General features: G+C 42.5%; 1 protein-coding gene across 1 annotated transcript; it reads left to right on the top strand.

Annotated features, from left to right (window-relative positions):
- The first annotated feature begins 62 nt into the window (after nucleotides 1-62).
- mybbp1a (MYB binding protein (P160) 1a) lies at nucleotides 63-24,250 on the top strand. The gene is made up of 27 exons (XM_039778100.1): nucleotides 63-239; nucleotides 1,867-1,962; nucleotides 3,347-3,430; nucleotides 3,530-3,604; nucleotides 4,140-4,247; nucleotides 4,895-5,085; nucleotides 5,621-5,788; nucleotides 6,831-6,948; nucleotides 9,269-9,558; nucleotides 9,652-9,762; nucleotides 9,854-9,979; nucleotides 11,796-12,002; nucleotides 13,444-13,552; nucleotides 13,638-13,734; nucleotides 14,878-15,038; nucleotides 15,308-15,427; nucleotides 15,987-16,166; nucleotides 16,531-16,704; nucleotides 16,926-17,083; nucleotides 17,703-17,837; nucleotides 18,601-18,691; nucleotides 20,023-20,154; nucleotides 20,234-20,302; nucleotides 20,405-20,518; nucleotides 22,430-22,531; nucleotides 22,626-22,750; nucleotides 23,615-24,250. Exons 1-27 carry the CDS (start codon nucleotides 63-65, stop codon nucleotides 24,000-24,002), a joined length of 3,906 nt encoding a protein of 1,301 aa, XP_039634034.1. The 3' UTR covers nucleotides 24,003-24,250.
- The last annotated feature ends 2,806 nt before the right edge of the window (nucleotides 24,251-27,056 follow it).

Below are 27,056 nucleotides of genomic sequence, written 5' to 3'. Positions count from 1 at the left end.
GTATCCGCGCAGTGAGGCACGTTTTCCTCGTGCAGCAGCATGGCCAGCGGTGGTGTGAGGAGATGTCTGTAGAGATGGTGGAGCTCTCCATGAAAGCACCGGAGCCGGTCCGAACGGCCGGGATCCTGCAACAGAACCGCGTCTTCCTCGACTTCTTCTGGGACTTGGCCAAACCGGACCAGGAGGTCCGGCTGAAGGCGGTGGAGGACCTGATCCAGTACCTGAAAACCAACAACAAGGTGAGGCAGATCCGACCACTGACGGGCTGGACGGGATCTGAACCAGCGTGCTTATCCGCTCAAGTTAATACAGTAACAGTTATAACGTTAGCAGTGTGGGGGGGAAGTATTCAGGAAAAGTAGTCATAATATAAAGAAATACGCGGCAGTCCTGCATTCAAAATGCTACTTTAGAACAAAAAGTATTAGCCAAAATATACCTACAGTACAAAAAGTAAAAGTACTCATGCGATAAGGAGAAAATCAGATATCACGATAATCTTGACCAAATACCTCGATATCGATATTGTGGCGATATTCTAGGGTGCTTTAACAAAACATCTTCACACTTAGATTTTAGATAAACAATTCTCAGTAATGTGGTCATAATGTTAGGTTGCTGGTAGGTTCAGAAAGGTACATCACTTTACAGTAATGCAGCCTTTAAAACCAGGAAAAGACAACACTTATGTCATATCGCGATATTACGATAGCCAAAATCTAAGACTATATCTAGTCTCATATCACAATATCGATATATGGCCTTATTACTTAAGTAAAGTACTCCACTACAAGTAAAAGTCCTGAATTCAAAATGTTACTTGAGTAAACGTAGATGAGTTGTATTTATAAAATGTACTTAAAGTATCACAAGTAAAAGTTATCATTATGCAGAATGGCTCCTTCCACAGTGTTATATTATTATAGAATACTGTATTGTGTTTTTATCACTTACAAATACATGTGAGAGCATTTTAATGTTTAAGTTCGTTAACATGGAGCAACTTTTAGATACTTTGTATACTACTGGGTAGATAGTATGTAAAAAGTAATAATGTAGTAACCGTAGTGCAGTAAGAAGTACAATATTTCCCTCTGAAGTGTAGTGGATTAGAAGTCTAAAGCAGTAGAAAATGGAAATATTCAAGTAAATTACTAGTGTGTCAAAACTACTAGTATCTAGTAGTATCTAGTATTTGATTATAAGTACTTAGTTACTTTCCACCACTGCTAGTAACTACAGCTGTGAACATAGAAGTACAGTATTTCCCTCTAAAATGTGATTTATAAAGTTGCATTAAATGGAAATGCTCCCATTACCTCAACATTGTACTTGAGTACAGTACAATATGTTGGTTGATAACATACCTTGGAAGCTATTTTGCCAACTATCTGATCCCTGTAACCTTTAGAAAGAACTGCAGTAGGCCTGGGCGATAGGGAGAAAATCAGATATCGCGATATTCTTGTCCTAATACCTCGATGTCGATATTGTGGCGATATTCTAGGGTTGACAATTAGTGCTTTAACAAAATATCTTCACAATGAGATTTAAGATAAATAATCTTGAGTAATGTAGATATAATGACTAAGTGGGTAAAGGTAAAAATAATAGAAGCGCTAGAACAGTGTGGTAACACAGAAAATGACATCACTTTACTGTAATGCAGCCTTTAACACCAGGAAAAGACAACATTTAGCCATTTACGTTACCCAAAATCTAACACGATATCTAGTCTCATATCACGATATCGATATAATATCGATATATTGCCCAGCCCTAGGATGCAGCGTTATGATAAGTGTCCCGGACAGAGAAGAGGCTTAACTGCGTGCATCATGGCCTGTTTCTCTCTGTGCTCTGCAGGCAGATGAGTTGGATTACACCTTTAAAAGGCTGGTGGATGGACTGGCTCACACACGGGAGGCTGCCAGACCTGGATTCAGCCTGGCTCTGGGACAGGTGAGTGGGGACCAACATCTGAACCCAACTCTTAATGCAATTACTGTCTTATGGACGACAAATCCACGCAGACGTGGCCAATATGAGTTTATCGCCGATATGTCCGTGTTGGATTATCATTATGTATGCTGGTTGATAAGTAACGAGGAATTGCAGTACAGAAGATTTAAAGATGTGTACTTTTAATCTGTATTGGAACAAACTTCCCATTCATATCAGGTCCTCCTCTACAGCCGAGATCTTTAAGTCTCGTCTTAAAACACATTTTTATTCTCTGGCGTATGATTTAGTTTAGGGACATTTGTATAGAAGTGTGTTGTTTGCGTGATGTCCATTGTGTCTATATGTTTATTGTCTTCCTTTGTTTTTATAACATAATATAACTTTGTACAGCACTTTGTTCAGCCTAGGTTGGTTTTAAATGTGCTCTATAAATAAATTGACTTGACTTGACTATATTATAAATAATACATTTAGATAATTTAGAGACACTGGATAGGTCCCAGCACCTTAAATTGTTTGTTTACAAGTTTATTTTTAAACTGTTAAATGTGTCACTCAGGAATAACTTGAAGTTTAAAATTACGGCCCCCTTTTCAATTTTTTTTTTTTTTTTTTTTTTTTTTGGGGGGGGGGGGGGGGTTTTTTTGTTGTGTAGGTTTTTTTTTTTTGGGGGGGTTGTTTTCTTGTGCTAAGCTAAGCTAACCAGTTGACTGTGTAGCTTCATAGTCACCGTGCAGATTCGAGAGCGGTATCGATTTTCTCATCCAACCCTCAGCATTTATACCCTTATTATAATAAGGGTATAAATGTAGCATCAATTATCATAGAAATTTGAAGGGATTTTATTTCTCCATGTTTCTGCATGGCCCAATGGTCTTCATATTCACATTTAGCGGTTGCTAGGAAGTGCATTTTATATTTGATTGGCTCAAACAGGGCTGTAGTACTTGAGTCCAGTCTCAAGTACTACAAGTGCAAGTTTCTTTTTTAAGTCTTGCACTTTAGCTGTCGCAAAAATCCAGCATCGCTCTACTTTCTAAATAGTATGAAACGATGACTTGCAGCATCTGCAAACATAATTTTCTAGCCAGAAGTTCAGAACCTCTTTTAAATGATGTCACAGATTTTCTTCATATGATTTATCATATGCTGAATGTTGATTAACAGATTGGTTATTTACTGTGAATTGGTGAAAATAGTTTTTGTAGATGCTCATGCGAGGCTTTGCCGTGGATACTGAGCTCAGCCGCAAACACAAGTGATCCAGTTGGCTGATGCAGTGACTGCTCTACCGTTAGTGCTAAGAAAATGCTCTAATATCCAAGTAGGAAGTAATTAACATTTATTGGCTTTAGCATGACATACAATTTTTGTTTTTCAGGTCTTGAGCACCTTTGAAGTCGTCTCTTTGCAGAGTATACTCGACCGAATCAAGGAAAAGCACAACTTGCAGACAGTAAAAAAGGTGAGTTTTTTTTTTTTTTTTAATGCTGTCTCTGTCGGCTCCAAAAGTTTCACGAATGGGCTCTTTATGAATTTCGTGGTCTTCTCTTGTTTTTTTCAGAAACTTTTCAGAAATGCTGCCTTCGGAAACTTGTTTGGTGTCCTCGCCCTTCATCAGTCCAACCGCCTCTCTAAAGTAAGCACTACGATTCATCATTTTCAAAAGAGGGGTTCAGATTTGTGTGTTTGAGAGAGAGAGAGAGAGAGAGAGAGAGCGAGAGAGCGAGAGAGAGAGAGAGAACATACTAGGGGTGTGAATCTTAACTAGTCTTACGATTATCCTTTTCGTATCCCTCTCCTGCTTTTCATCAACAAACTCAAGCAGTCAGATATATGAACTCCCCTTTTTATTGTATCTGCTCTTAAGAAAGCCACTCCCTGAATGTAGCGGAGTCTGAACACAACAGACAAAAGGCAGAAACTAAAAAAGGCAGTGACCGGAAAATCAACATCAGTAGGCAGTAATCGATTATGGTCTGTCACTGCATCGACACAGTATCGTCCAGGTCCACATCGCGATGCATCGATGCAATGATTAATTTCAACACCCCTAGTACATACTTTGTGGACCAAAATGAACAATGAATCTACAGCCGCAGACTTGTCTGTGTCTATGTGTGTGTCTGTGTCTGTTGTGTTTTCTGAGCCTTGTGTCTTGTGTCTTTGTGCAGGAGCCGGCGGTGGTGTTGGGATGCGTGCAGCTGCTGCAGAGCCTCAGCCAGCACAGACAGCACCTGAAAGACCTGCCTACCAAGACCATGATGGACATCCTCAGTGAGGTGAGCCCTGCTGCTCACTACAACTTTGATGATATCAATACAGCAATACAGGGGCCATTCATGATTCAAAATCCTTTATTAATCCCACAATGGTGAAATTAGCACTGTTGCAGCAGCATAGGGATGGGGGGATTACAAGACACAGATAAACAAACAATAAATATAAGTAAAGAGAATAGTCAAATGTATTTACATTTCAGTCACAGCCATATCTCTATGACCATAATACATACACATACATAATGCACATGGAGTTTTGTTTTAAGCTTTTACTCAAATACTGAATTTCAATTTTAGTAGTTTGATTCTTTTATTTCTACAAATAAAAAAATAAAAAACATTTGGTCTATAAAATGTCAGAAAATGGTGAAAAATGCTGATCGTTTTTTCCCGAAGTTCAAGAAGACGTCCTCAAACGTCTTGTTTTGTCCACAACTCAAAAGATATTCAGTTGACTGTCCCAGAGGTCAGAAGAAACTAGATGATTTAAGGAGCTGGAATCAAAAAAAAGACTAATGCGATGAATCGATTATCAAAATAGTTGGCGATTTAATGTAATGGTTGAGAACTAATGGATTGATCTTTGCAGCTCTATAACCCACCCATCCTTTCTTGTCTAACACTGGTGTGTATGTCCGGTCTGTCAGATCCCAGAGGAGGTGTTTGAGGAGGTCCTGCTGAGCGCGCTGCAGACTGACCTGGCATCAGCCTTCAGGACTCCGGAGCAGCTGCAGCTGCTGCTGGTCGCGCTGCAGCGCTTCCCGCAAACACTCAAACCCAAGAAACTCAAGAAGCTGCTGGGCTCCTCGACCATCATCAACGCTGAAAACATCCCCAAGTAAGAACAGTGTGAGCTCCCTTCACACATCCACTTATATAATCATTTTTTGTGTATTCTATATCGACGACGTTCTGTCGGATGTCCCTCGTTTTCGGCCGGATGTCCCTCAGCTTCCGCTTCCTTTGTGTTGGCGTTCTAAACTCCGGTCGATTCAGGAAACTTCCTCCAAGCCAGAACGGACAATCAGATTATATTTATCTTCTTTTTTTTTGAGTAAAATTCTTGTCACACACTCGACAGCCATTTTAATTCCAGAGCTCGCCCCACCCTACATGCACATGTCCCACCGAAACAAGTTTGGCAGAGGCAACGTACCTGCATCCAGTGCTTAGCACCGCCCACGACCATCGTGATTGGTTTACAGAAATGGCAATAAACCTGAGCACGTTTTTTTTTTTTTTTTGTGGACTAGCCAGACCCTCCTCCCCAGCGCTGTGGAGGAAGGTCTGGCAATGCGAGACCTTTTTAACCAGAAATGTATGCACCAGTTTCCCCTCCCTGGGTCATGTGAGCAACATGTGGTGTCTTTCAGGTTGACGGAGGTGTTGAAGATGGCGTCGCGCTCGGTGAAGAAGGAGTGCGTCCTCCCGGCGGTGGCCCTGGACCTGCTGAAGCTCTCTCTGAAGGAAGACAGCTTCCAGCTCTTCTGGAACAACGCCATCATCAACGGCATGTTAAAGGAGCCGCCGGGGCCAGCTCAGTGAGTCCTCACGGGGAGAACCGCCTTTACAGCAGGGGCAGCAAGGGGCTAAGAAACATGGGAGCCCACCATCCAGAGATGAGGGCATTTCTGCTGGCCGTACCCTAAATTATCAGAGTGTTAGCAGCATTAGCCAGGCCCATTTACAGTCATTTAAGGCAACATTTTGCCTTCCCAGTGAGTGAGTTATGGAAAAACTCTGAGAAACTCAAACTGTTGTTGCAAAGTACCCTTCTGCTATCTAGTGGAGAAAAAAAAAGTTTAAAGTGCTCATATTGTCCTTTATTGTGTTATACATCTTTTTTGTGCACGTTATTTGTTTACAAAGTGAAAAAGCCCAAAGTCCCCCCCCCCCAAAGGGACTTTCTGTTCACCAACTGCTCCAAACAGCTCTACTGTAGTCCAGCCTTTACTTCAGAGACAGACGTGGTCACTTTGTAACACGTTATAATGCTCGCCTAGCTGCTAGCGTGACACGACCCCATGCTCTGCTTCTGACTGGCTAGTAGTCCTTACCTAGCTACTGAGCATGTGCGACTCCCAACAAAGCTGGAACAGAAGTGAGATGTCTCACTCTGTAGCTAAAACAGAGAGCTCAACACACAGGGTGAAAAGAGGAGCTGCAGCAATGTGTAGTACATCAAAAATATGGTGTTTTTTGAAAATTAAACCACATAAACCTATTCTGGTACAACCTCAAAATACAATTATGAAAATGAGCATAATATGAGCACTTTAAATCGAACCTTGACCTTAAAAATGAAATTGAAAATGAAATTGAATTGTGGATTTGAAGAATCGTGACACCCTGACATTCAACTGAAGCCTAGTACACAGTGCTGGGTAATATAAATGCTTTAAACCCTCCTTCCCACCAAAAACACAGTCTCTTGGCACTCTTTAGAGTTTAGATAATGTCCCCAAAGAAAGGACTTGGACTCCCAGTCAGGCTGACGTAGAACATGTTTTTCTCTCTCTTATGTCCTATTGTCCGGTCCTAGTTAACTACGTTCTGCTGACATGTTCTTTGGTTTGTGTCCAGTTACCTGAGCTTCCGCCTGCTGGGCAGCGCCCTGCCTCTTCTGACCGTAGCCCAGCTGAAGGAGGTGTTGTCTGGAGAGGTGATGATGCAGTACGGGGAGCATGTGGTGTCTGCTCAGGTCAGTGGCCTCGTCTGTCCACTATAAACAGCAGGTTATGATGACCGGGATGATCTAAGACCGTTTTAGCCAGCGGTGGAGGAACTATTCAGATCCTTAACTTAAGTAAAAGTACTAATACCACACTGTAAAAAAAAAAAAAAGTACTAGTAAAAGTACTTGATGCAAGAAAATCCTCACGTTTTAGAAACTGGAAAACGATCCAAACAGTTCTGTCAATCAACTAAGTGTTCGTTCGGCTAATTATTTCAGCTGTACTTGTAGGCCTATGTATTGTTGGCAGTTTAATTTATAATAAAACATTGTATTTAATAAATGACATGTGATTTGTGCAAATATCTTAATTTGTAAAGTAACTAGTGACTTAAAGCTGTCAGATTAATGTAGTATAATAAAAATACAATATTTCTTTCTGAAATGTAATGGAGTAGAAGAAATAGAGTGGCATGAAAAGACTCAAGTAAGGTACAAGTACCTCAACAAATGTAATTAATTACATTCCACCACTGGTTTTAGCATATGCTTTGGATAACTTTGTGTGTTATGTGTGTTTTTTTTTTTTAATAGTGATCCATGTCAAATGATAACAAAATGCAGAGTTGGTTACCGTACATTTTCAAGTAGTGTCCCCAGTGGCAGAGAGAACCAGGCCTTTAATTTGGCTTATATCAGAGACAGGCTTTTATTTTTTATTCCCCCAGTTAATGTAAGCTCAAAATGTGCTCCATGTCTAGCTGTTGTCTCAATACATTCAGTAATAATGGCCGTTTCCACAGCAGTATTTTCATCGGTACTGCTAGAGTCATGTCAGCCGTTCCACTTTGCCGTTCTCCCCCAACAATGCTAAGCGACTGTGAATGAAACTCAACAATTCCTCCATTATTTTCACATTAAAAGTCTTGCAGCCTTCCCTTTACAGGATGTCTTTTTGTATGACAAATAGTTTTGTTGAGTGTAGCGTGATATTGTTCAGGACCAGAGCCTGAAGTTAACACTTTTCTGGCCACCAGCCACCAGAGGTGTATAGTCCAGGTGCCAGAAAGTAAAAATCCTGCCATGTTTTTGGATATGCCTCTACATCTAGAACAGGTGTTTTCACTAACGAGCTCATCTACCTGGTAGAGGAGCTGGTTTAGTGATGGTTGGGATTTCTACTTTCTGGCACCTGGACTATACACCTCTGCCAGCCACTGCTGCAGGTGGATTTTAAAATGCACTAGCCACACAGGCTTTTTACCAGCCATTTCTATTTCGCCTCATGAAGGTGAAATGCACGAGCATCGTTCTTGAACTTGTTAAGAATACACATTTGAAGTGCTGTCATCAAAGTTATTTACCAAATGAATACTGCACCATATACAAACAATATAACTATAAAACAATACTGCACTGCAGTTCATGTGTTCTGTACTGCTGTCGTAAATCGGCCACTCGCCAACCTTGCCGTGGTCGCCGACTGTCCACCTGGTATTAAAACGGCTTCCTTTACTTATCTTTGAATCATCCTCCTCTTTCTGTCGGTGGCTTGTTTCGGCCGGCCTCTTCACCCCATTAATGTGCCGCCACATTTCTGAGCTGAAATCCAAGGAAATGGCAGACTTGGCTGAAACGTGAATGAAACAACCGTGGCAAAAAAACCAACTTATGAATCACTCCATTCTCATTGGCTTTCGGCGAACGTGGCAGGCGGATCGACAGTTTCGCCCACGAATGGCAAAATTCCCCTGCATCTAGCGCATGGTCGGGGGTGTTGATTTCAGGCCCTGAATTAGTTATGATTATTATACTAATTAATTAGAGCATAAACCCATTATTATAAAAAGAGAAACTCCAAGCAGCACATGGAGAATATGACACACCCAATAAAGTATTATCAGCTGACTAATAGGGCTGCGAAATATTTCGGTTTTTTTTATCGTCATCGCAATATCAACTGGCGCAATATACACATTCCGAAAGGCTGCGACATAAAACTGTTTTTTTTTTGTGTTAGTTGAAAGAAAATATAAGAAGAAAACTGCACTTTAAAATCATTTAAAGTCATTCATTTTCTTAGTGGTGCTTTAATATTCAATTTGTCCATAAAAGAATGTTGAAAATGATTTTACTTTTATTTGTTTTAAATTCAACACAAGCAATTTGTTGTATTGTAGAAGAATACTGAAAGCAGCAGAAATGCAGAACTGAGCACATTTTAATATCTGTTTATGTATCGCGAGTAATATCGTTATCACAATAATCAACAACATTATCGCATATCGGACATTTTCCTCATATGGCGCAGCCCTACTGACTGATATGAATCATGTTTCTCTCCCAGAAAGCGGAGCGCTTCAAGCTGGCCCCGGAGATGGACAGCTACTTGTCGGACTTCTTGGAGGGCTGTCAGGACGCCGACAGACAGCTGGCGGTGATGGTGGGCTTCTCCTCGCTGATCAACAAGGGCAGCCCCTTGGTGGCGCCGGTGTGGAGGGGGGTGCTGCACCTTCAGCCTGCGGCTGTGCAGCAGTACGTGGAGTGGCTGAAGAACATGTTCCTGAAGCCTCAGCTGGACAAGCTGCTGGACTGCAGCACTCGCAAGCAGAAGGACAACCGGGAGGGAAAGGAACAGTGAGTGTGCACGCCTGTCGGGGTAGTTTATCAGCGGGTTGGTCTGTCTGCACGGGAACTGGATGAATGGAACTGTTGATTTTCCGTCCTCAGGAGGGAGAACTCCATATTCAATCTGAGGAAGTGGCTTGTCTCCCGGCTCTCCTCGATCATTAACAACCACCAAGTGAAGAAGCCGGAGGATCTCATCATGGATGTGGCCAGGTGAGACCCGCCTGTAGTTGAACGATGCCAAGGCCTCGGTGTTTGTAAGAAGAGAGGGCCGTCAGCTGCTGTTGTGTTGTTTCTTTTCCAGGTTCGTCTTTTTCCACGCGTTCTTCAGTGCCAAGAAGGCCTCGGCCAGCATCCCAGAGACAAAGGGGAAGCTGTCTGTCCCACTGGATGATAAAACCAGAGACGTGATTGTTAATCATTTCTTTGGGTGAGAGATTACATCGTCTTTTTTTATTTTTATTTTGAGTTTGTTTATTTGCACAATAAAATCACAGAACACAACAATTCAATAAAAATAAAAGGATTGTGCAGGTGAGATTAAGAAAACCCCGTAGAGAAGGAATCTCACCTAAGGAAGAGAAGAAGAAAACATTTTATAATGAGCATTACAATTACAAAAATCCTAAAATCTACAAACTGAACACAAGTAAGCACTGAATTAAAAAACAAGCATAATGTTGGCTACATAAAACAAAAAAGGCATACAATAAATTACAAGAATATAGATAAAATGAGGATGTGTGGACTTACGTGCGTATGTGTGAGTAGTTATGAGAGACAAGAAGGCCAAACCAAACAGATATGAACACTTTAGATCAATACAGAGAGTTCAATGTGGTTCATCTTTTTATAGTTTTTGGCAGGAGTTGACTGAGATGCTGTGTTGATATAACTGTTCCATAAGCTGTGCTCCCTTGTATCTCTCTAACAGAGAATTGACTGGGCCTAGCACGGCCTAGTACAGTACAGTTTATTTATATAGCACCTTTTCAAAAGCAGATGTCAAAACAACTATGAGTCATATTTCTGTATCGGTGTCCAAACCGCCAGTGACAGATGCCGCCCACAAACTGCCTCGGTCTGTCTGAGGTTTCCGTCTAAAAGGAAGTTTTTCCTCGCCACTGTTGCACTAAATGCTTGCTGCATTGTAAATTAGAGAGTGTGGTCTAGACCTACTCTATCTGTAAAGTGTCTTGAGATAAATCGTCACAGGTCGGATTTGAACCCTGGACCTCTGCGTCGAGGCATAAACCTCTCAGTATATGTGCGCCTGCTCTACCACTGAGCCAACCCGGCCACGAAATGCAGACATCTAACCCTTGTGTTGTCTTTCCGTCGCCCAGGCAACGTTCTGGTCGTCTTTTTCAACACTTTTGTCACTTTTCCCGATGTTTTTGTCACTTTTATCCAATTTTTTTTTTTGTCTCCAAATGTCATTTTTAATTGAACACCAAAATTCAATGAAAGTTGTGAACTGATCAATTATTTTACTTGTGAAGAGCGTTCCACGTTAAATTTTTTGACAATTTTGGTTGAAAGAAACCGAAATTTCTGATATAGAAACTTTTTGAAAATGGGTCAAATTTGAAAAGTTTTATTTTATAAATTTTAAAAACATAAGACTGTAAAATAATAATTATAATGATATTTTAGTTTGCTTTAATACCACAAACGAACCGCACCAGAGTCCCGCTTAGAAGCAGACCGAGACCCTGCTTTTTTTTAAGCGGTCTTGGCCTGATTTTTTGGGGTTCACACTGGGGTTCCATTGACCGCTTTCACACCAGCCCAAACAAATCTGCACTAACTAGGCAACACACAGTAGATACCACTTTAACCAAACCAAACACTTTTAATTAATTGACTCATTCTTTGGTCTATAAAATGTCAGAAAATGTGTTCTCCAAAGCCCAAGATGACGTCCTCAAATGTCTTGTTTTGTCCACAACTCAAAAATATACAGTTTACGTTCACAGAGGACTTAAGAAACTAGAAAATATTCACATTTAAGAAGCTGGACTCAGAGGATCTTTACAGTGTGTTTTTTTTTTTTTATTATTATTAAAATGACTCAAACCGATGATTTGATTATCAAAATAGTTGCAGATTAATTTAATAGTTGACAACTAATCGATTAATCTTTGCCGCTCTAGTTTTGTCCAAAGACCAAAAGGTGTCTTGAGGTGTCTCTTGGACACCGCTGCGTCCCTTTTGACTCTCTGTCTGTCCCCCCTCCCCTCCAGACTCCTCCTGTCCATGCACCACCTTTCTCCGACCGAGGACTGGGACAAAGGCACGGCAGCCAACCAAAAGCGTGTGCAGGGCGTCCGAGCCGACGGCACCATGTGGATCTATCACCTGGTCCAGTACGCCCAAGCCCTGCTCGACCAGCCGGAACACGCCCAGAGCTGCCAGCCCTTCAGCCCTGAGCAGAGGAAGGCCTGGGACGGGTAGGACAACAGGGTCTCCCCTGAGTATGGCCTCTATGACCCCAGAGCAAGATAACAGGATCAGCTTAAAGCTCTAGTGTGTAGTTTCTGTCGCCCCCATGAGGAGTTCTAAGTAATGACAACAAAACTGTTTTCATGTTACCGCACTTGCTAGTAGCCAAGGAGGACACGGAGGATTATAAAAACATGATGGACTCTTCAGAAGAGGTCATTATCTTCACTCGAGCTTCTGCACGTGAAAGTCACCTGACGCCACAATCTTCTGAACATAGCCATGCTGAGAAATCCAGAGAGAGTTGTGTGGAGCTGATAGTCTTAATTAGCTTCGTAGCGACTCATCTGGCGATGGCTTGAATGTAACGGACGTTCATTAATATCAGAAAGTTACGCACTAAAGCTTTAAAGGACAATTCTGGCGCAAATTGAACCTAGGGGTTAATAACACATGTGCACCGAGTCGACCGCTCTCTGGGATATGTTTTCATGCTAATCGAATGTGACCAGTTTTAGGGCAAACCGCTAATAAGCTAATAACGCTAGTCGTCGGGGCCACGCGGAAGTAAAAAGAAATCGCACCACGCTTCCACGGTAGCATGATGAGGGTCCCTACATGTAAACCAAAGCATTGAGAACTTTGTTAGTGTACAGACAGTTTATTAAAAAGGTAGTTTAGAAAGACCGTACCGTTCACGTGTACATGCAGGCGCCGTAGTGGGGTCACGACCAGTCGAACGCCGTGTAACCAGTAACATAGCTCAAACACGGCGTTCGTCGTTTGACTGGTCGTGACTGTTTTCCCAAGATGGCGCCTGCCTGTATATGTGAACGCCACGGTCTTTCTAAACTATCTTTTTAATAAACTGTCTGTACACTTACAAAGTTCTCAATGCTTCAGTTTACATGTAGGGACCCTCGTTATGCTACCGTGTTATTAACCCCTAGGTTCATTTTCCGCCAGAATTGTCCTTTTAATATTCCGTTTCTTCTAGTGGAGTTTACAACCACCTTTACGTATGTAGTTGTACAGGTTTTAAAGAATCATTCAGTTTAAATTATAATATCTATCTACGTAATCTTTTACATTTTTGGTCACTTTCTGGGTTAAAGGAGCAGTAAGGTGCGCAAAGATTGTTGAAATTTGAACTTAACTGCCAAACAAATACAAAAATTTTGATTCTTTATTTCACAGGTAACTAATACAGGTGAGCCAGAACAGACAGATGTGTTGTCTTTTCCTTGTTCCAGTTAGAAGTCTAGCGGCTGCATTATGAACCATTTGGAGCCGGGGAAAGGGTGGTGTGGGTCAAGCCAAAATACAGGGAATTACAATAATCAAGCAGAGAGGTGATAAAAGCACTGATAAGTGTTTCCAGGTAATGAGCCCTGCTAAACTAGTTAGGAGTGCGTTTGATAGCTCTGGCTCTACATGTGTGTTTTGCAGCATGCTGAAAATGGTGGCCAACCTGAAGAAGGAAGTAAAGAAAGGCCCGGCTGCAGAGAACAGCGCGCTCCAGCAGCTCTTCCTGTTGGTCACCATGCACCTCTTCAAGGTACTGTTTTTGTTATTGCAGCCTTAAGGATGTACTGTAGTTTTAACAAACACCGCCCGCTGACACAAAAACCTTCTCCTGAAAGGCCCCCGAAGAGCTGCTGGGCATCACCGAGGACCTGCAGAGCTGCGTGGACAAAGCTCAGGAGAAGAAGGCCAAGAAGAAGAAGAAGAAGAAACAAGGTGAGGCCTCATGATGCAGCTGCTGCCTCCATCATCCTTTCACATCTCAATGTACGGGAGTTCTTCAATCAATCCATAAATCAGATTTACTTTTCATTTCATTTTGATTTACAATTCCAGCGAAAGTAATCCCATCAGCTCCTTTTTTTTTTTTTTTTTTGCGATTCAAGTCCAGTAATTAAGTACATTTACGTTAAGTACTGTACTTAAGTACAATTTTGAGGTACTTTACTTGAGTATTTCCATTTTCTGCTACTTTACAGTCATACTTCTACTCTCAGTACTACATCTCAGAGGGAAGTATGTACTTTTTACTTCACTAAATTTATTTGATAACTGAAGTTACTTTGCAGATTATTGAAACTAAAATATGATGAGCACATTAATGCATCACTAATTAGATCCACATTTTATAAAATATATTATTCTGAAATGGGCCATTCTGCATAATGAGTACTTTCACTTTTAGCGCTTAAAGTATGTTTTGATGAAAATACTTTTGTACTTTTACTTAAAGGGAAACTTTGTTTCTGATTTAGATTTTAAATCTGCTTTGGGAATGGTTTTGTATGGACCGTATGTCATGGTATGATTTCATTGTAGTGCTTGTCAGTTGCTAGGTGAAGTGAAAACCCTTGAAAAACGGTACAGAATTGAAAAAACAACCAGTCTCATCGGCTTGTTTCCAGACGCAGCAGGCAGCTGTTTTCGGCAAAGAAAGCTCTAAAACCCCTGCTGTGCCTGTGCGGTACCTGCTTAGCATAAAACTGCATACAGACACAGTTGGCGACTAGCTGGTGAACAACATGGTGAAGCGTTTAGAGCCAGATAGTTCTCTCAGAAGTTGATGGAGAGCAGAAACGTAACTAAAACAGGAGTGAATATTAGACTTAACCAACCAAAAGGTTGCTCAATGACTGCTGCATGTGTGAAGAGGGAACCGTTTGCTGACATGCAAAAAAGTTTGTCATTACAACTTACGAAGGCCGATGATTTGCCAGATGTGCTACAGCCAGTTCCTCTGCTCCAAAGTGGCCAAAGAAAAATCCGTGAATACTCATTCATTTAATGTGTGTGTGTGTGTGTGTGTGCGTGTGCGTGTGCGTGTATGCGTGTACGTGTGTGCTCTTTCCCTTGGTGCAGCCACGGAGCAGGAGGAGGAGCCCGAGTGGGTGGAGGTGCTGGTGGACATCTTGTTGTCCCTGCTGTCCCAGCCGAGCCGGCATATCAGACATGTCTGCAGAACGGTCTTCTCCTCCATCTGCCCCCACATTACTGCAGCGGCCCTCACCGCCATCTTAGATGTGAGTACAACACACGTGTGATGTCGATTTTAACACTGGTCTCTGATAAGTGTAGCTAGAAGTTGGTTCACAGTTGGTTTTTCTGGAGCTTTCAGCCACATCTTGTGGCCTTTATCGGTAGAGTGTGTGTGTGTGTGTGTGTGTGTGTGTGGCCTCATATTGTGGCTTTTATCAGTAGAGGGAGTTTGGTGTGTGTGTGTGTGTGTGTGTGTGTGTGTGTGTTGCACTGGAAGCTTCTTGAAGTGACTGTAACGATGGGCTCTGCGTAGGTCCTGGACCCAGAAAAGGATGACGAGGAGGACAGTGCTGTGGTCGTCACTGACGACAACAAAACCCAGAAGAAAAACCCAAATGAGGAAGATGACGAGGAAGACGATGAGGCGATGGAGGTCAGTTCTTCCCTCGCTTATTTATTTACAACCTGTGCTGCGGCCCGTCTCTGCCGGGACTCCCTTTTCAAAAGAGGTTTTTAATCTCAGTGGGACCTATCCTGGTTAGATCAAATGTTACTAAACTTATCAATAACATCAGCTTATCGTCTCATGTCTTGTATCGTATTATGATTGAACTTTTATTTACTGATTCCATTTAATAAATGCGTCTTTACTGTAGAACTGCAAAGGCTAATCAATTGTTTGTCAACTATTAAATTAATCGCCAACTATTTTGATAATAGGTTAATCAGTTGGAGTTCATTCTTTATGAAAATAATAGTCATAATTCTCTGATTCCAGCTCCTTTTAAATGTGAATATTTTCTAGTTTCTTCTCTCCTCTGTGACAGTAAACTGAATATAGACCAAACAATTAATCGAGAAATTAATCAACAGATTAATCGACAATGAAAATAATTGTTAGCTGCAGCCCTACTTTACTGTTCCAGTTCGATTTTTGTACTGATTTAGAGAAGTGTTTGAAATCCTAAAATGTGTGGTTATTCCTCTGCCAGGAAGACAAGTCTGACGGATCAGATGATGACTCTGATGAGGAAGAAGATGATGAAGCAATGGAGGAGGAGGATGAGGATGAGGAGGAGGAGGAGGAAGAAGAGGGCGAGTTGGAAGAGGGAGAGGTGGACCAAAAGTTCCGCCAGGAGCTGATGAAGGTCCTGCAGAAAGAGAATGCTCTGGTGGGTTTTTCAGACGTGGTCTCCATGTGGGTTTAAATGGATAACTACTCTCTCGGGTGTAGGCCTGTATGTAGGCTTGTGTTCTGTATGTGTGTGTGTGTGTTTGTAGCTGTTCTTAACAAATTACCCCTTGTGGGATTAATATAGTTGTCGAATTGAATTGGTATGTGCGTATACGTATCTCTGCGTATATATCCATTTTATTGCTATTGTAACAGCTAGATTAATGTATTCATGCCCTTGTCTCTTATGTAAGGACTTAGATGAGGTGAACAGAAGAACGTGGGTCAGATCCAGGTCCACAGCAGACTCTGCAGCACTGTTTACATTGTGTTAATAGTCCTCTGTTGTGCTGCATGTTCAGGCCACAGAGGAGGACGGAAGCAGCGATGAAGATCTGGACGACGATGCCATGATGGCGCTGGATAAGGGCCTGGCGGCGCTGTTCTCAGAGCAGAAGAAAAAGAACCAGGCCAAGAAGGACGAACGGATCAAAATGCAGAAAGAGAAGACGCTGGTCCGAGACTTTAAGATCAAGGTACCTTATCCAGGACTTGTAAAACACTTTGGGGAAAATAATACTTGATTTCTGGTCTCACCCCCGAGTCCGATAAGAAGACTGATATCGCCTCCAGAGCCTGGCTGAGCTTACAACAAAGACTAGAAGCACGTGGAAACTGCTAGCGTCATTGAAAATGCAAAAAATCCACCCTCCACCACCCCCTAAGCCGTCTCCTTCCCTTGTTTGGCCTGCTGTAGGTGTTGGACCTGTTGGAGGTGTTCGTGTCTCGGCAGGCTGGCAGTCCTCTGGTTCTGGGCTTGGTGGAGCCCCTGCTCACCATCATCGACCGAGGAATGAGCGGCGACAGCGACCAGCAGGAGCAGGACTTCCTCCGCCGAGCTGCCGATATCTTCAGGTAACGCGCGCTGGCTGTGGACTGAGGCGCTTGGCAGCCTCTGTTTGTCACTGATTTCATGTTTTTGCCTCCATCCTTTGTTTCTTTTGATTTCTTTACATGTTTGGTGTTAAGCATGATTATGTATTTAGTTTGAAACACACTTTTTAGGGTGTTTTTTATTTATTATTATTATTTTAAATCCACCAGAACATTGTGTCCAGTACTGTGATGTCCCTTGCTCACATTTTTGTGTTTTGATAAATCTTAAATTTTGGTTCAAGCGCAATATTGTTTAGACTTTAATTACGAAACAGAAATGTCAAGAAAACGTGACTGCAAGGCCTCCATCGCTGTCAAAATCTCATTTTAACCCTAATATAATTTGAGTTGGCTAATTTAAAAGGTGCCCGGTTTATTTGTGTCTTGTTCAGAGGTGATACGTAAAATCAACCGGCCCAAGCTGATGTCTTTGCGAAAAGATGTTGAATCAGAAACTAATCTTCCAATAAGAACCGCTGCTGTCCGGCTCAGCCAGGGTTTCAAACCTCTAGGTCTTTGTGTTGGATGGTGTACCGATTGTTACTTTTAAGTGAATGCATGTGCCTCTTGTTTGCATGATTTATTTATTTTTTTTCAGGAACCAGCTGTGCAGGTCCAAGGTTTACTGCAGGACCGTGGGTGACAGACAGGGGGAGCTCCATGACCTGCTGGACAAACTGATGACTAAATGCCAGAAGCTGTCCGACTCCTCAGTCTGCCTCTATTACTTCAGGTACATCTTAGTGTTTAATGACTGCGTTAGACAATGGTGCTAAACTCTCTCTCACACACCACAATATTTGTGAATGTGTGACTAACAACTAAGAGTTGGTTAGTCTTTTGTTGACATGTGGGGGGAAAAAGGTCAATGGTACAGAGAAAATAACATCAGATCTACAGTATATTGAAGCAGAGCAAATGGAGGGTATGTCCACCTGATATCCCCACAGTGCTAGCCCTAGACCAACCTTCTGTTCCTGTAGTGAAGTTTGAAGAAGAGCTTTGCTAAAGCAACATGTTGCCTGTTTACTCCAGCTTGTTATAGGCTGCAGTATTGTGCACTTGACACTGAAACAGGAAGCTGTTCCTAAATAAATCTGCACACATTTTGATGCTAAGCTTCCCATTTCTTTTACCAATGACTGCTGATTTCTTCTCTTCTTATTCAGCTGTTGCTCAGAGGGATCTTTGTCTCTTTCTGCCCTTTCGTTGTCAGTCTGGTTGAGCCATTGTAGTTTTATGTTCTCCATGTACAAAACTAAATAACACATATACATATATATACTCTTCTACTATATATATATATGTGTGTGTGTGTGTGTGTGTGTGTGAGTGTGTGAGTGTGTGAGTGTGTGAGTGTGTGAGTGTGTGAGTGTGTGAGTGTGTGAGAGAGAGAGAACATTGACTCAAGAGTCTGTTCCAGGGCTCAAGAGTGAAATATTTAGGGCCGTACACATCATTTGTTGTCTTTTGCTGATGTTGAACTGTCCTTGCAGTGCATCTCTGTACGTGGTGAAAGTGCTGCGAGGAGCTCCACCTGCTGAGGCCAAAGAGGAGCAGACGGCCGACGGAGCTGCAGCGAATGACGTATGTTCACACACAGACCGATTCATTTGTCCCCTCGGTTTTCATTCGCTTGATTTCACTCGTCCGAACCTCCTTGCAGTGGGGTGATCCCTGGACATAAGTTGCAATCGTTACCTCACATGTCCAGCTTCACACCAGAAACATTCCAGGTCTTTTCCTTTTTATTTTTTAAACTGGGTCACATAGTGGGCCAGTCCTGGATAACTTGTCCCCCTTATGAGAGTTTCTTCCTCACACAGACTTCTTGTTTGTTTTCATAAGTGGTATATCATAATTTTTAAGTTCCAGCTTCTTAAATGTGAGTATTTGGGTTTTTTTTCCTTAGTTTTCTGTGATGGTTAACTGAATATCTTTGGATTTTGGACTGTTTGGTTGGACAAAAGGAGAGATTTTAAGTACTTTTGTAGCTCCTACGGAATCTCTGCGGTTTGAAGTTTAGTTTAGTTTCTCTCCTGTTTGTATATTTATTTTACGGAGCAATATTACACAAGAGGGTGTGCTTTACTGCAGTGTTACGAAATTTGGCGCTGGACGCATCATGCTTTGTAGAGATCGTGGGATTTCCCACACTGAAATAAACTAAAATACCGCACATATAAACACAAAACTGCGTGGCTAGCTCAGTCTTGTTATAACTAAGATATCTGCAGAAATAATATTTTTTCCATGGACAGATTGGGCTAACTTTAACATCCGTGAACTTCACAACTAGGTTATTTTTAAGATCGCGGTGTCACCGACTCACCAGCACTGAAGACAAACCTGCTATGATAGGTGCTAGTCTCGCTTTGCCAGACCTTCCTCCACAGCGCCGCGGAGGAGGGTCTGGCTAGTCCACACAGCATTCTGGGACGGGAGAAAAACGTGCTCTGGTTTATTGGCATTTCTTTAAACCAATCAGAATCGTCTTGGACGGAGCAACGGCGCCTCTGCAAAATAGCCTCGGGAAGGAAATTGTTTTGGTGGAACGTGTGTACGTTCAAAAGTAGTTTTAGTCGTGCAACAGAGAACTCCGATTGGACAGATAGTCTAGCTAGCTGTCTGGATTTACCCTGCAGAGATCTGAGGAGCAGTTAACCAGAGTTACCAGAGTTTAAAATGCCAACACAAAGAAAGGTAACGAACATCCGGCCGAAATGAGGGATATCCGGCAGAATTTTTTTTTTTTATCTCGGAAATAAAATGTCGTTGAAGGCAAATTCCTGCCTTGCTGGGCTGATGCGCCCAGCCGACACATGTACGGAGAAAACCCCCCCTTAGAATCACACCTGTCGTCAGAAAGAAACGCCTACCCCTGATGTGTCGTTTTCTCTTTTGTGGTTTGTGTGCAGTTAAGGTTCATGGGCAACTTGGACGTGGATCGGGTCTCCGCCATCTTCAGAGACGCCCTGGCCTCCTTCATGGGCAGGAGGAAGAGCCCTCTGACCACTCAGATGTTCACAGACTTGTTCGCCAGATTCCCCGTGAGTACAGCGACACGTCTCGGGAGACGGAAGCCGTGTCAGCGCCGGCAGCAGTAACTCATGTGCGTTGTATTTCCAGGGTCTGTGTGTGCAGCTGTTGGATCCAGCCGTGCAGCACATCACATCGGGGGTCAGAGTACACCAACAGGTAAAGGAGACCCTCCTCCCTCCATCTCAGCTGCTAATAATTCATTTATTTGAACTACGTTCCTGTTGATGGACATTGTTTTGTGTGTGTGTGTGTGTTTAGGGCCAAGCGTGTGTGTTGGTGTTGCGGGCGATGCAGAGCAATGAGGTTCAGCAGCTGCTGAGCGGCGCTCCGTGGACGGAGCTCTGTGCGAAGGTCGCAGGTCAGCTGGCGGCGGTAGGTCGACACAGCTCTACATCACAGGGTTAACGCTGACATGCATGGGTATTCATAGCACACATAACTTTCTGTCCCTCTTGTGGTTTTCAAAGCTGTGGTAGGCAGTTTATTTTCAGCGTTGTTGGGCAAAAATTCCATAATAACCAGCATATTGTAATTCAAGTGGTCTGAGCGTAAGCTGGACTTCTGCATCTCCTCTTGGCTCGGTTTCCCGGCTTTATATAATCTAGATGTGACAGGAGACCTTGGCCAATCACACAGAGAGAGAGAGAGAGAGAGAGAGAGAGAGAGAGAGAGAGACTATTCTATTAGCTGTTCTGTGCATGCAAAGAGAGGTCTCACTCTAATTGAAATTCTGGCGGCGAGTTTTTGCTGTCTACCCACTGCAGCTTTAATTTTAGTTTTAATTACGCTTAGTACTGGATGTTTTTTTTTTTTTTGGTTTTATTGTTTGCCTCTATGCTTGTATTGTGAGCTTATAGAATAGGATGCATTGCTGTAGATGAAACTCCCCATCAGTATATAAAGGAGTTAAAATGAGCACAACTTTAAACATCTACAGCAGTAAAATGCAACATTAATGCAGCAGGAATATTAATCCAGAAACATCAGATGGAAAACACTGACATCATTTGACTTCACAATACATACTTTTACTTTTGATGCTTTAAGTACATTTTACTGATAATACTTACATACTTTTACTTAAAGTTTTGAATGCATGACTTTTACTTGTAGTGGAGTATTTTCACAGTTTGGTATTGGTACTTCTACTTCAGTAAAAGGATCCCAGTGCTCTCTTCTTCCCAATTAAAATTCTGTCAGCCTCTGAACTGATTAAAAGTATTTTCCCATGTGTAATATAAGGTGAGGCTATAACTACACATCAGTTCTCCACTATAAGTGGAGCATCCTTTATTGATATTGTTCTTGAAGGTTTATGAAATTGCATCGTGCCGTGATGAAGGATGATTAGAGCTGCCCTCTGTGTGTCTGCAGGACAGCTGAGAGGAGACGCATGCATAATGATATGCTTCTGCAGTCCTTTACCGGACCGCCTCACCTCTGCGTTGCCCCGTCTTTTTCCTCCGAGACAAAAACACACCTGCCAAAACAACAGAACCCCTCCGTCGCGTTTTTTCACCTTCAGTTGCCAAAAATGTGTCGCTGATAAGATGTAACGTTTTCTGAGCTGCTTTTCTTTATCGAGCTTAATAAAACTGTTTTGTCGCAGCAATGTTTCAAAAATGACTTTCACCAAAAACTTTACTTTAAGTCCCCCTGTCTAACATTCATAATCGGTAGAGATGGCCACGATACCATTTTTTGCTTCCCGATTCCGATACCTGAACTTGCGTATCGGCCGATACCGAGTACCGATCCGATACCAGTGTGTCATGTATTTTATTATGTTTTAACAACAGTATACTACTCTCCCTGTATGGATGTGATATGATTTCTATCTTTGTTGTCGGTCTGGCTCAGGTTAAACTCTTTGTGAGACATGACACAAATTTATTTTACTCTTTATTACGTGGTATCGGATCGGTGCATAAACTCCGATACTTCCCGATACCGATACCAGCGTTTTAGGCAGTATCGGAGCCGATGCCAATACTGGTATCGGAACATCTCTAATAATCAGTATATAAACATTTAATAATAGGTTTTCAACACACTATAATGTAGTTGCAAACAGATGTTTATTTATGTATTTGTCAGTGGACACCCATAAGTAACCCTTATAGCTGCGTGTGTGTAACTACATCATAGTGTAACAGTTAATTGCAAAACATGTATTAAATGTTTGTATACTGCTGATAAATGCTTAGGAGGAGGACTGAAAGGCATACATGACATTGGCCTTAACGTGGCCGGCGGTCTTACCTCCATGTCTTCTCCTCTCAGAGTCTTCAGCAGGCGGGCAAAGCGGAGAGCAAGGTGGTGAAGGAGAAGGTGGTGAGAACCCTGGAGCTCTGTCAGTTCCTGGCCAAGCACGTTCACCAGCAGGTAGGTGTGGGTCTGCCGGTGGGAGAGGGGGGGGGGAACCGTTGATGTGGTTTCAGTCAGGACTCAAGTCTCCTCTGCCGCCTGCTCTGTGTAGAAGCTGTCCGTGGACCTGGAGCCCCTTCAGAAAGTCCTGCAGTCCCTGACCAGCGCCATCGCTTTCAACAAGACCGGCAAGCTGGAGGACACCTACTGGGCCGTGATGAAACACTTTGGAGTCATGTGAGTGGTTGTGGTGTGAGCTCGAGGGGGATTCTCATGCAGTGTGTGTTTGCATGCACATAAGTGATCAGGTTAGTGGGAGAAATCAGGTTACGTAGGTAATAATCAGGTTTCGGTGAAATCCTCCTATACGTGCAGCAGGTCAGTAATAGGATTCTAGGGCCGCCCCCTCTTAGTCAATTAGTCTGATTGGTAGTTTTGGTCTGAAGGCCTTTTTATGGTTCAGCGGAGGCTCCACGCAGAGCTTTCTCCGTAGTGGCCTGGTGTTTATACTTGTGCGCTGGTGTGTGTGTCGAGCTGGGGTGTCTGTGTGTGGGGAGTGGGTGATAGAGCGAGGGATCAGTCGGAGAGTGACGGTGATTAGCTTTGGAGTGAGTAGCGACTCTAGAGTCACAGTGAGAGAAACAAAGTGTCTCCTCTGTGCTTTCTGACCACGGTGGGAAATCTGTACGGGACACACCGACAAGTCTGACCAGCGGTTACACCATTGGCCACCGCAGCGTGATGTCGGGTTGCGTTTCTATCACTATTCCGTTTATTAGCTGTCGGACAAAATAATATAACCAATAAATAAACACAACTCCATAGAAAACGTTGAAGTAGAAGGCTTTAGCACGTGATGTGTGTTGAGAAGTGATTATACTGTTGCTGAAACAGGAGCAATTTCATCTAACGATTTCTTCATTATTATTTCTAACTTAACTTTATGTAATTTGTAATTTATGAATTAAAACAAGAAATGTACACGTTCTTGTTCCTTCACCCAGGAATACTTCACCACAGGATCTCGTGTGTCACAAGATGTTTTTCTTTTACCGTGTATTGAAGCCGTCACGTTGACCTCGCATGTGTTCACATTCACAGGAAACCCAAGGTTGAAAAGACCAAGCCTGACAAGGAGGCCGAGCAACAGCAAGTTCCGAAGAAGAAAAAAGGTTTTCTGCCAGAATCAAAGAAGCGTAAGAAGCGCAACCAGCCTATTTTAGAGCCGGCAGCGGCAGCGGCAGCGGCAGCGGCAGCAGCAGCAGCAGCGAACAACTCGACCTCCAGAGACAAACCGGGAGCAGACAAAGGACAAGCCAAAAAGAAACACGACAAGAAAACAAAACAGAAGCGACCGGCCGACAGCGCAGCGGCTTCTCAGCCCAGTCCGGCCAAGATGAGCAAGATGACGCAGTCTGAGAGCAAGACAGCCAAGAAGAAGAAGAAGAAGAAACCCAAACAGAAGAAAGAGGGAGGAGGGCAAATGTAAAGTGGACACTGCTATTTAAATGTTTCCTTTTAAAGAAGCGTTGTTTCAGTCTGTTAATTTTTCTACTTTTCAGTCCGTTCAGTTCAGACAATATGTTGGTATGTTTCCATATGAGATATCTTTATACATAATGGAACCCTGAGATGTGTGGGACATGAATTAAGATGGATTGTCGTTTCTAATGTGTGACTGATATAAATCAGAAAAAAAATGTCTACAACAATAAATTTCATTTCTCTTCCTGGAAATCCATCACAACTCTGTCCCCACCTCAGAATAGTTCTATCAGCTATGCCATGCAACGTTAATATGCAACTTTAGTGAAAAGCGACTAGATGAGCATAGCATGAGCTAGTCAAAGCCCACAGTCATGGCCCCACAGGTCCATCCAACCTACAGACAGAACATAAAACTCTGTTCTGAGTGTTTGAAAAGCAGGATCGAGCTCCTTTCATCAGCAGTTCTTCAGACCATTTGGTATTTTTGCAGGTAATATTACGGTCTCCATTTTTTGGCATTTTAGGCCTTCGTTTGTGACAGGACCGCTTCGACATGAAAGGGGAGAGAGAAGGGGAATGACATGCAGCAAAGGGCCGCCAGTCCGAATAGAACTGAGCCTCTGTATATCTAGAGTAGCTCTACCGGGTGAGCTACCCAGGCGCCCATGGTCAACATTTTTAAGGTTGATAAGTCCACTGTCACAGCCAGAATGTAAAAATAAATTCTAATTAAGGACAACAACCCTGTGGGCGTGTCCACATGACAAAAGCCTCCTCCACGGTGTTGCTAGCATGGAGGATTAAAAAAACATGGACTCTTCAGAAGAGGTATTGATCCTGTAATTTGTACGTCCTCTTTGTCTCCAAAGCTGACAGCTTGTCCTTTCTCAGAGGTGACGTAAACTGCATCCCTCGAGCTTCTGCGTGTGAAAGTCGCCAGTTGGCACCATTTTGTAAACATAGGCCATAGTGAGAAAGCGTTGTGTGGAGCTGATAGGCTTAATTAGCTTTGTATCAACACATTTGGCAACGGCTTGACTGTAACGGACGCTATTAAAATAAAATAGTTGGGCACTGTAGCTTTAAATTGTGACCTACGTATGTTAAGTTTTCACCTGCTACAGGAGAAACAGGTGAAATATACAGCTTAGCTTTTTACTCATGTGTAAGGAATCAAGGAAAGAAAATATTCATTATTGAACATAAAATCTATAAACCCACCAAACCATACCACGTCTGTTGCCCCTTGACGGTCCAATTCCGGGATTGCTCCGGTGCCGCAGGAAATTCACCAGATTCATGTATTTTCCTTTTACTTACGCTTTCTTTATTATTTTAAATTTGGGATTTCTGAGGACTATGGTTAACTGCTCCTCAGATCTCTGCAGGGTAAATCCAGACAGCTAGCTAGACTATCTGTCCAATCTGTCGGAGTCTGTCGGCTCTGTGCGGAGCTTAGCACCGCCCATGACGATTCTGATTGGTTTAAAGAAATGCCATTAAACCAGAGCACATTTTCCTCCCATCCCCGAATGCTCCTACTTCAGCGCGCTTTGGAGGAAGGTCTGGCAAAGCAAGACTACCCTGTGCTATACTTTTCACTAACAGAAAACCCATGCTGTTGTCATTAATGATAATGATTGTGCTTGCTTTTGGTTTCAGTAGCATTTTGCTAAAAAAAAGTGGATTGAAATGAGTCACTGAGGCTCCCAGGGCCAATAAAATTAATCTTATCTTCTTAAACCTGCAACAACTGATTTTTTTTTTTTTATTGATATGGCAAACTTGTTAGCAAACAGTTGCTCAATTCCATCATCAGCTGTTACAGAGCAACACGATGATTCGTTAGTTTTTGTGTTTGTGTCCACCTGATGAAAGTCAGTCCAATATTCTCTGTTTTTGCTGTTTTAGGTCTCCACCAACTCCTGAGGGAAACATCTGTCTCTTTAGCTGCTAAATGCGTACAGTGCCTATTTACAGCTTTTTCTTTGAAAACAATGCTTTGAGAGCACCAAGAGTGAACCAGAACAGTAAAGTTGCAGCCAGACAGATAAACAATGAGCTAAAACTCCATAAAGCCGAGAGGCGCTGGAGATTCAGCTGATCATTCTGAGCAACCCCCTTTACATTGTCATTTGTTGTTACTATACAAATATTTATTATAGCTACTTTAACTGCATATCACTAAACGCAAAGGATCAATCTTGTGTTATTCTATATTTTTGTTATTGTCCGTAAATCCTATCAAAAAGACCAAAACCAACAATGTGTCCGTGACGTCCCTTTTATCTGTGGCACTCAGAATGTAGTCAGACTCCTTTAAGTGCTTCTTTTGGAATTGGCGTGAACCAAAAATGTAATTTGTCACTGATCAAAACCAGGTTTCCAAGACTGCCTAGCATATTCTTTGTTACAACTGAACAATAAGAACCTTTACTGAAAGATGTGGGAGGACGTGTGTCAAAATACACCTTTCTGTGTCACATGTATTCACTGACAGAAATGTAGCCCCATTATATAACATTCTTTTTAGGAAAAACATCACTGTCCTCTGCACAGGATTTGATGTTGCAAGCCTTTGTGCTGTAAACTAAGGTGAGCAATCACACAGAACCCTAATTCAGCTGTCAGAAAAATGATGCAGTACCCCATTAATGGATTACTATACAGGACATGAAGCCATGCTGCCTGGATTACTATACAAGACATGAAGCCATGCTGCCATAAATCTGCAGGCGTGCCAGGCAGGTATCAGCGCCATCCATCAGTTTATCTCATCTTAAAGCCCCTCTCCACTTCAGGAACCTTCAGTGGTGGGTCTCAACAGGAGCAGTCTTAATCCACCATGTGCATGCATGGTAGAGTATTTGTCTTTGTGTGTCCTAACACAATATCAGAGTTTTAATCTGGCTCGAATTTATACAATTTGAATCTTAAAGCTGCTCTAATCAACATGTTATGTATATTTATATATTTACAATGGATCACATGACTACTTGTATGTCAAAATTCACCTAGAATCACCCAAGTCTTCAGGTTCTCTCATCTCTGCAGA

Source organism: Perca fluviatilis, chromosome 16 (assembly GCF_010015445.1).
Source record: "Perca fluviatilis chromosome 16, GENO_Pfluv_1.0, whole genome shotgun sequence".
Classification (NCBI taxonomy): Eukaryota; Metazoa; Chordata; class Actinopteri; order Perciformes; family Percidae; genus Perca; species Perca fluviatilis.
The sequence above is the reverse complement of the archived record's forward strand: the minus strand, read 5'-3'. Positions and strand labels throughout refer to the sequence as shown.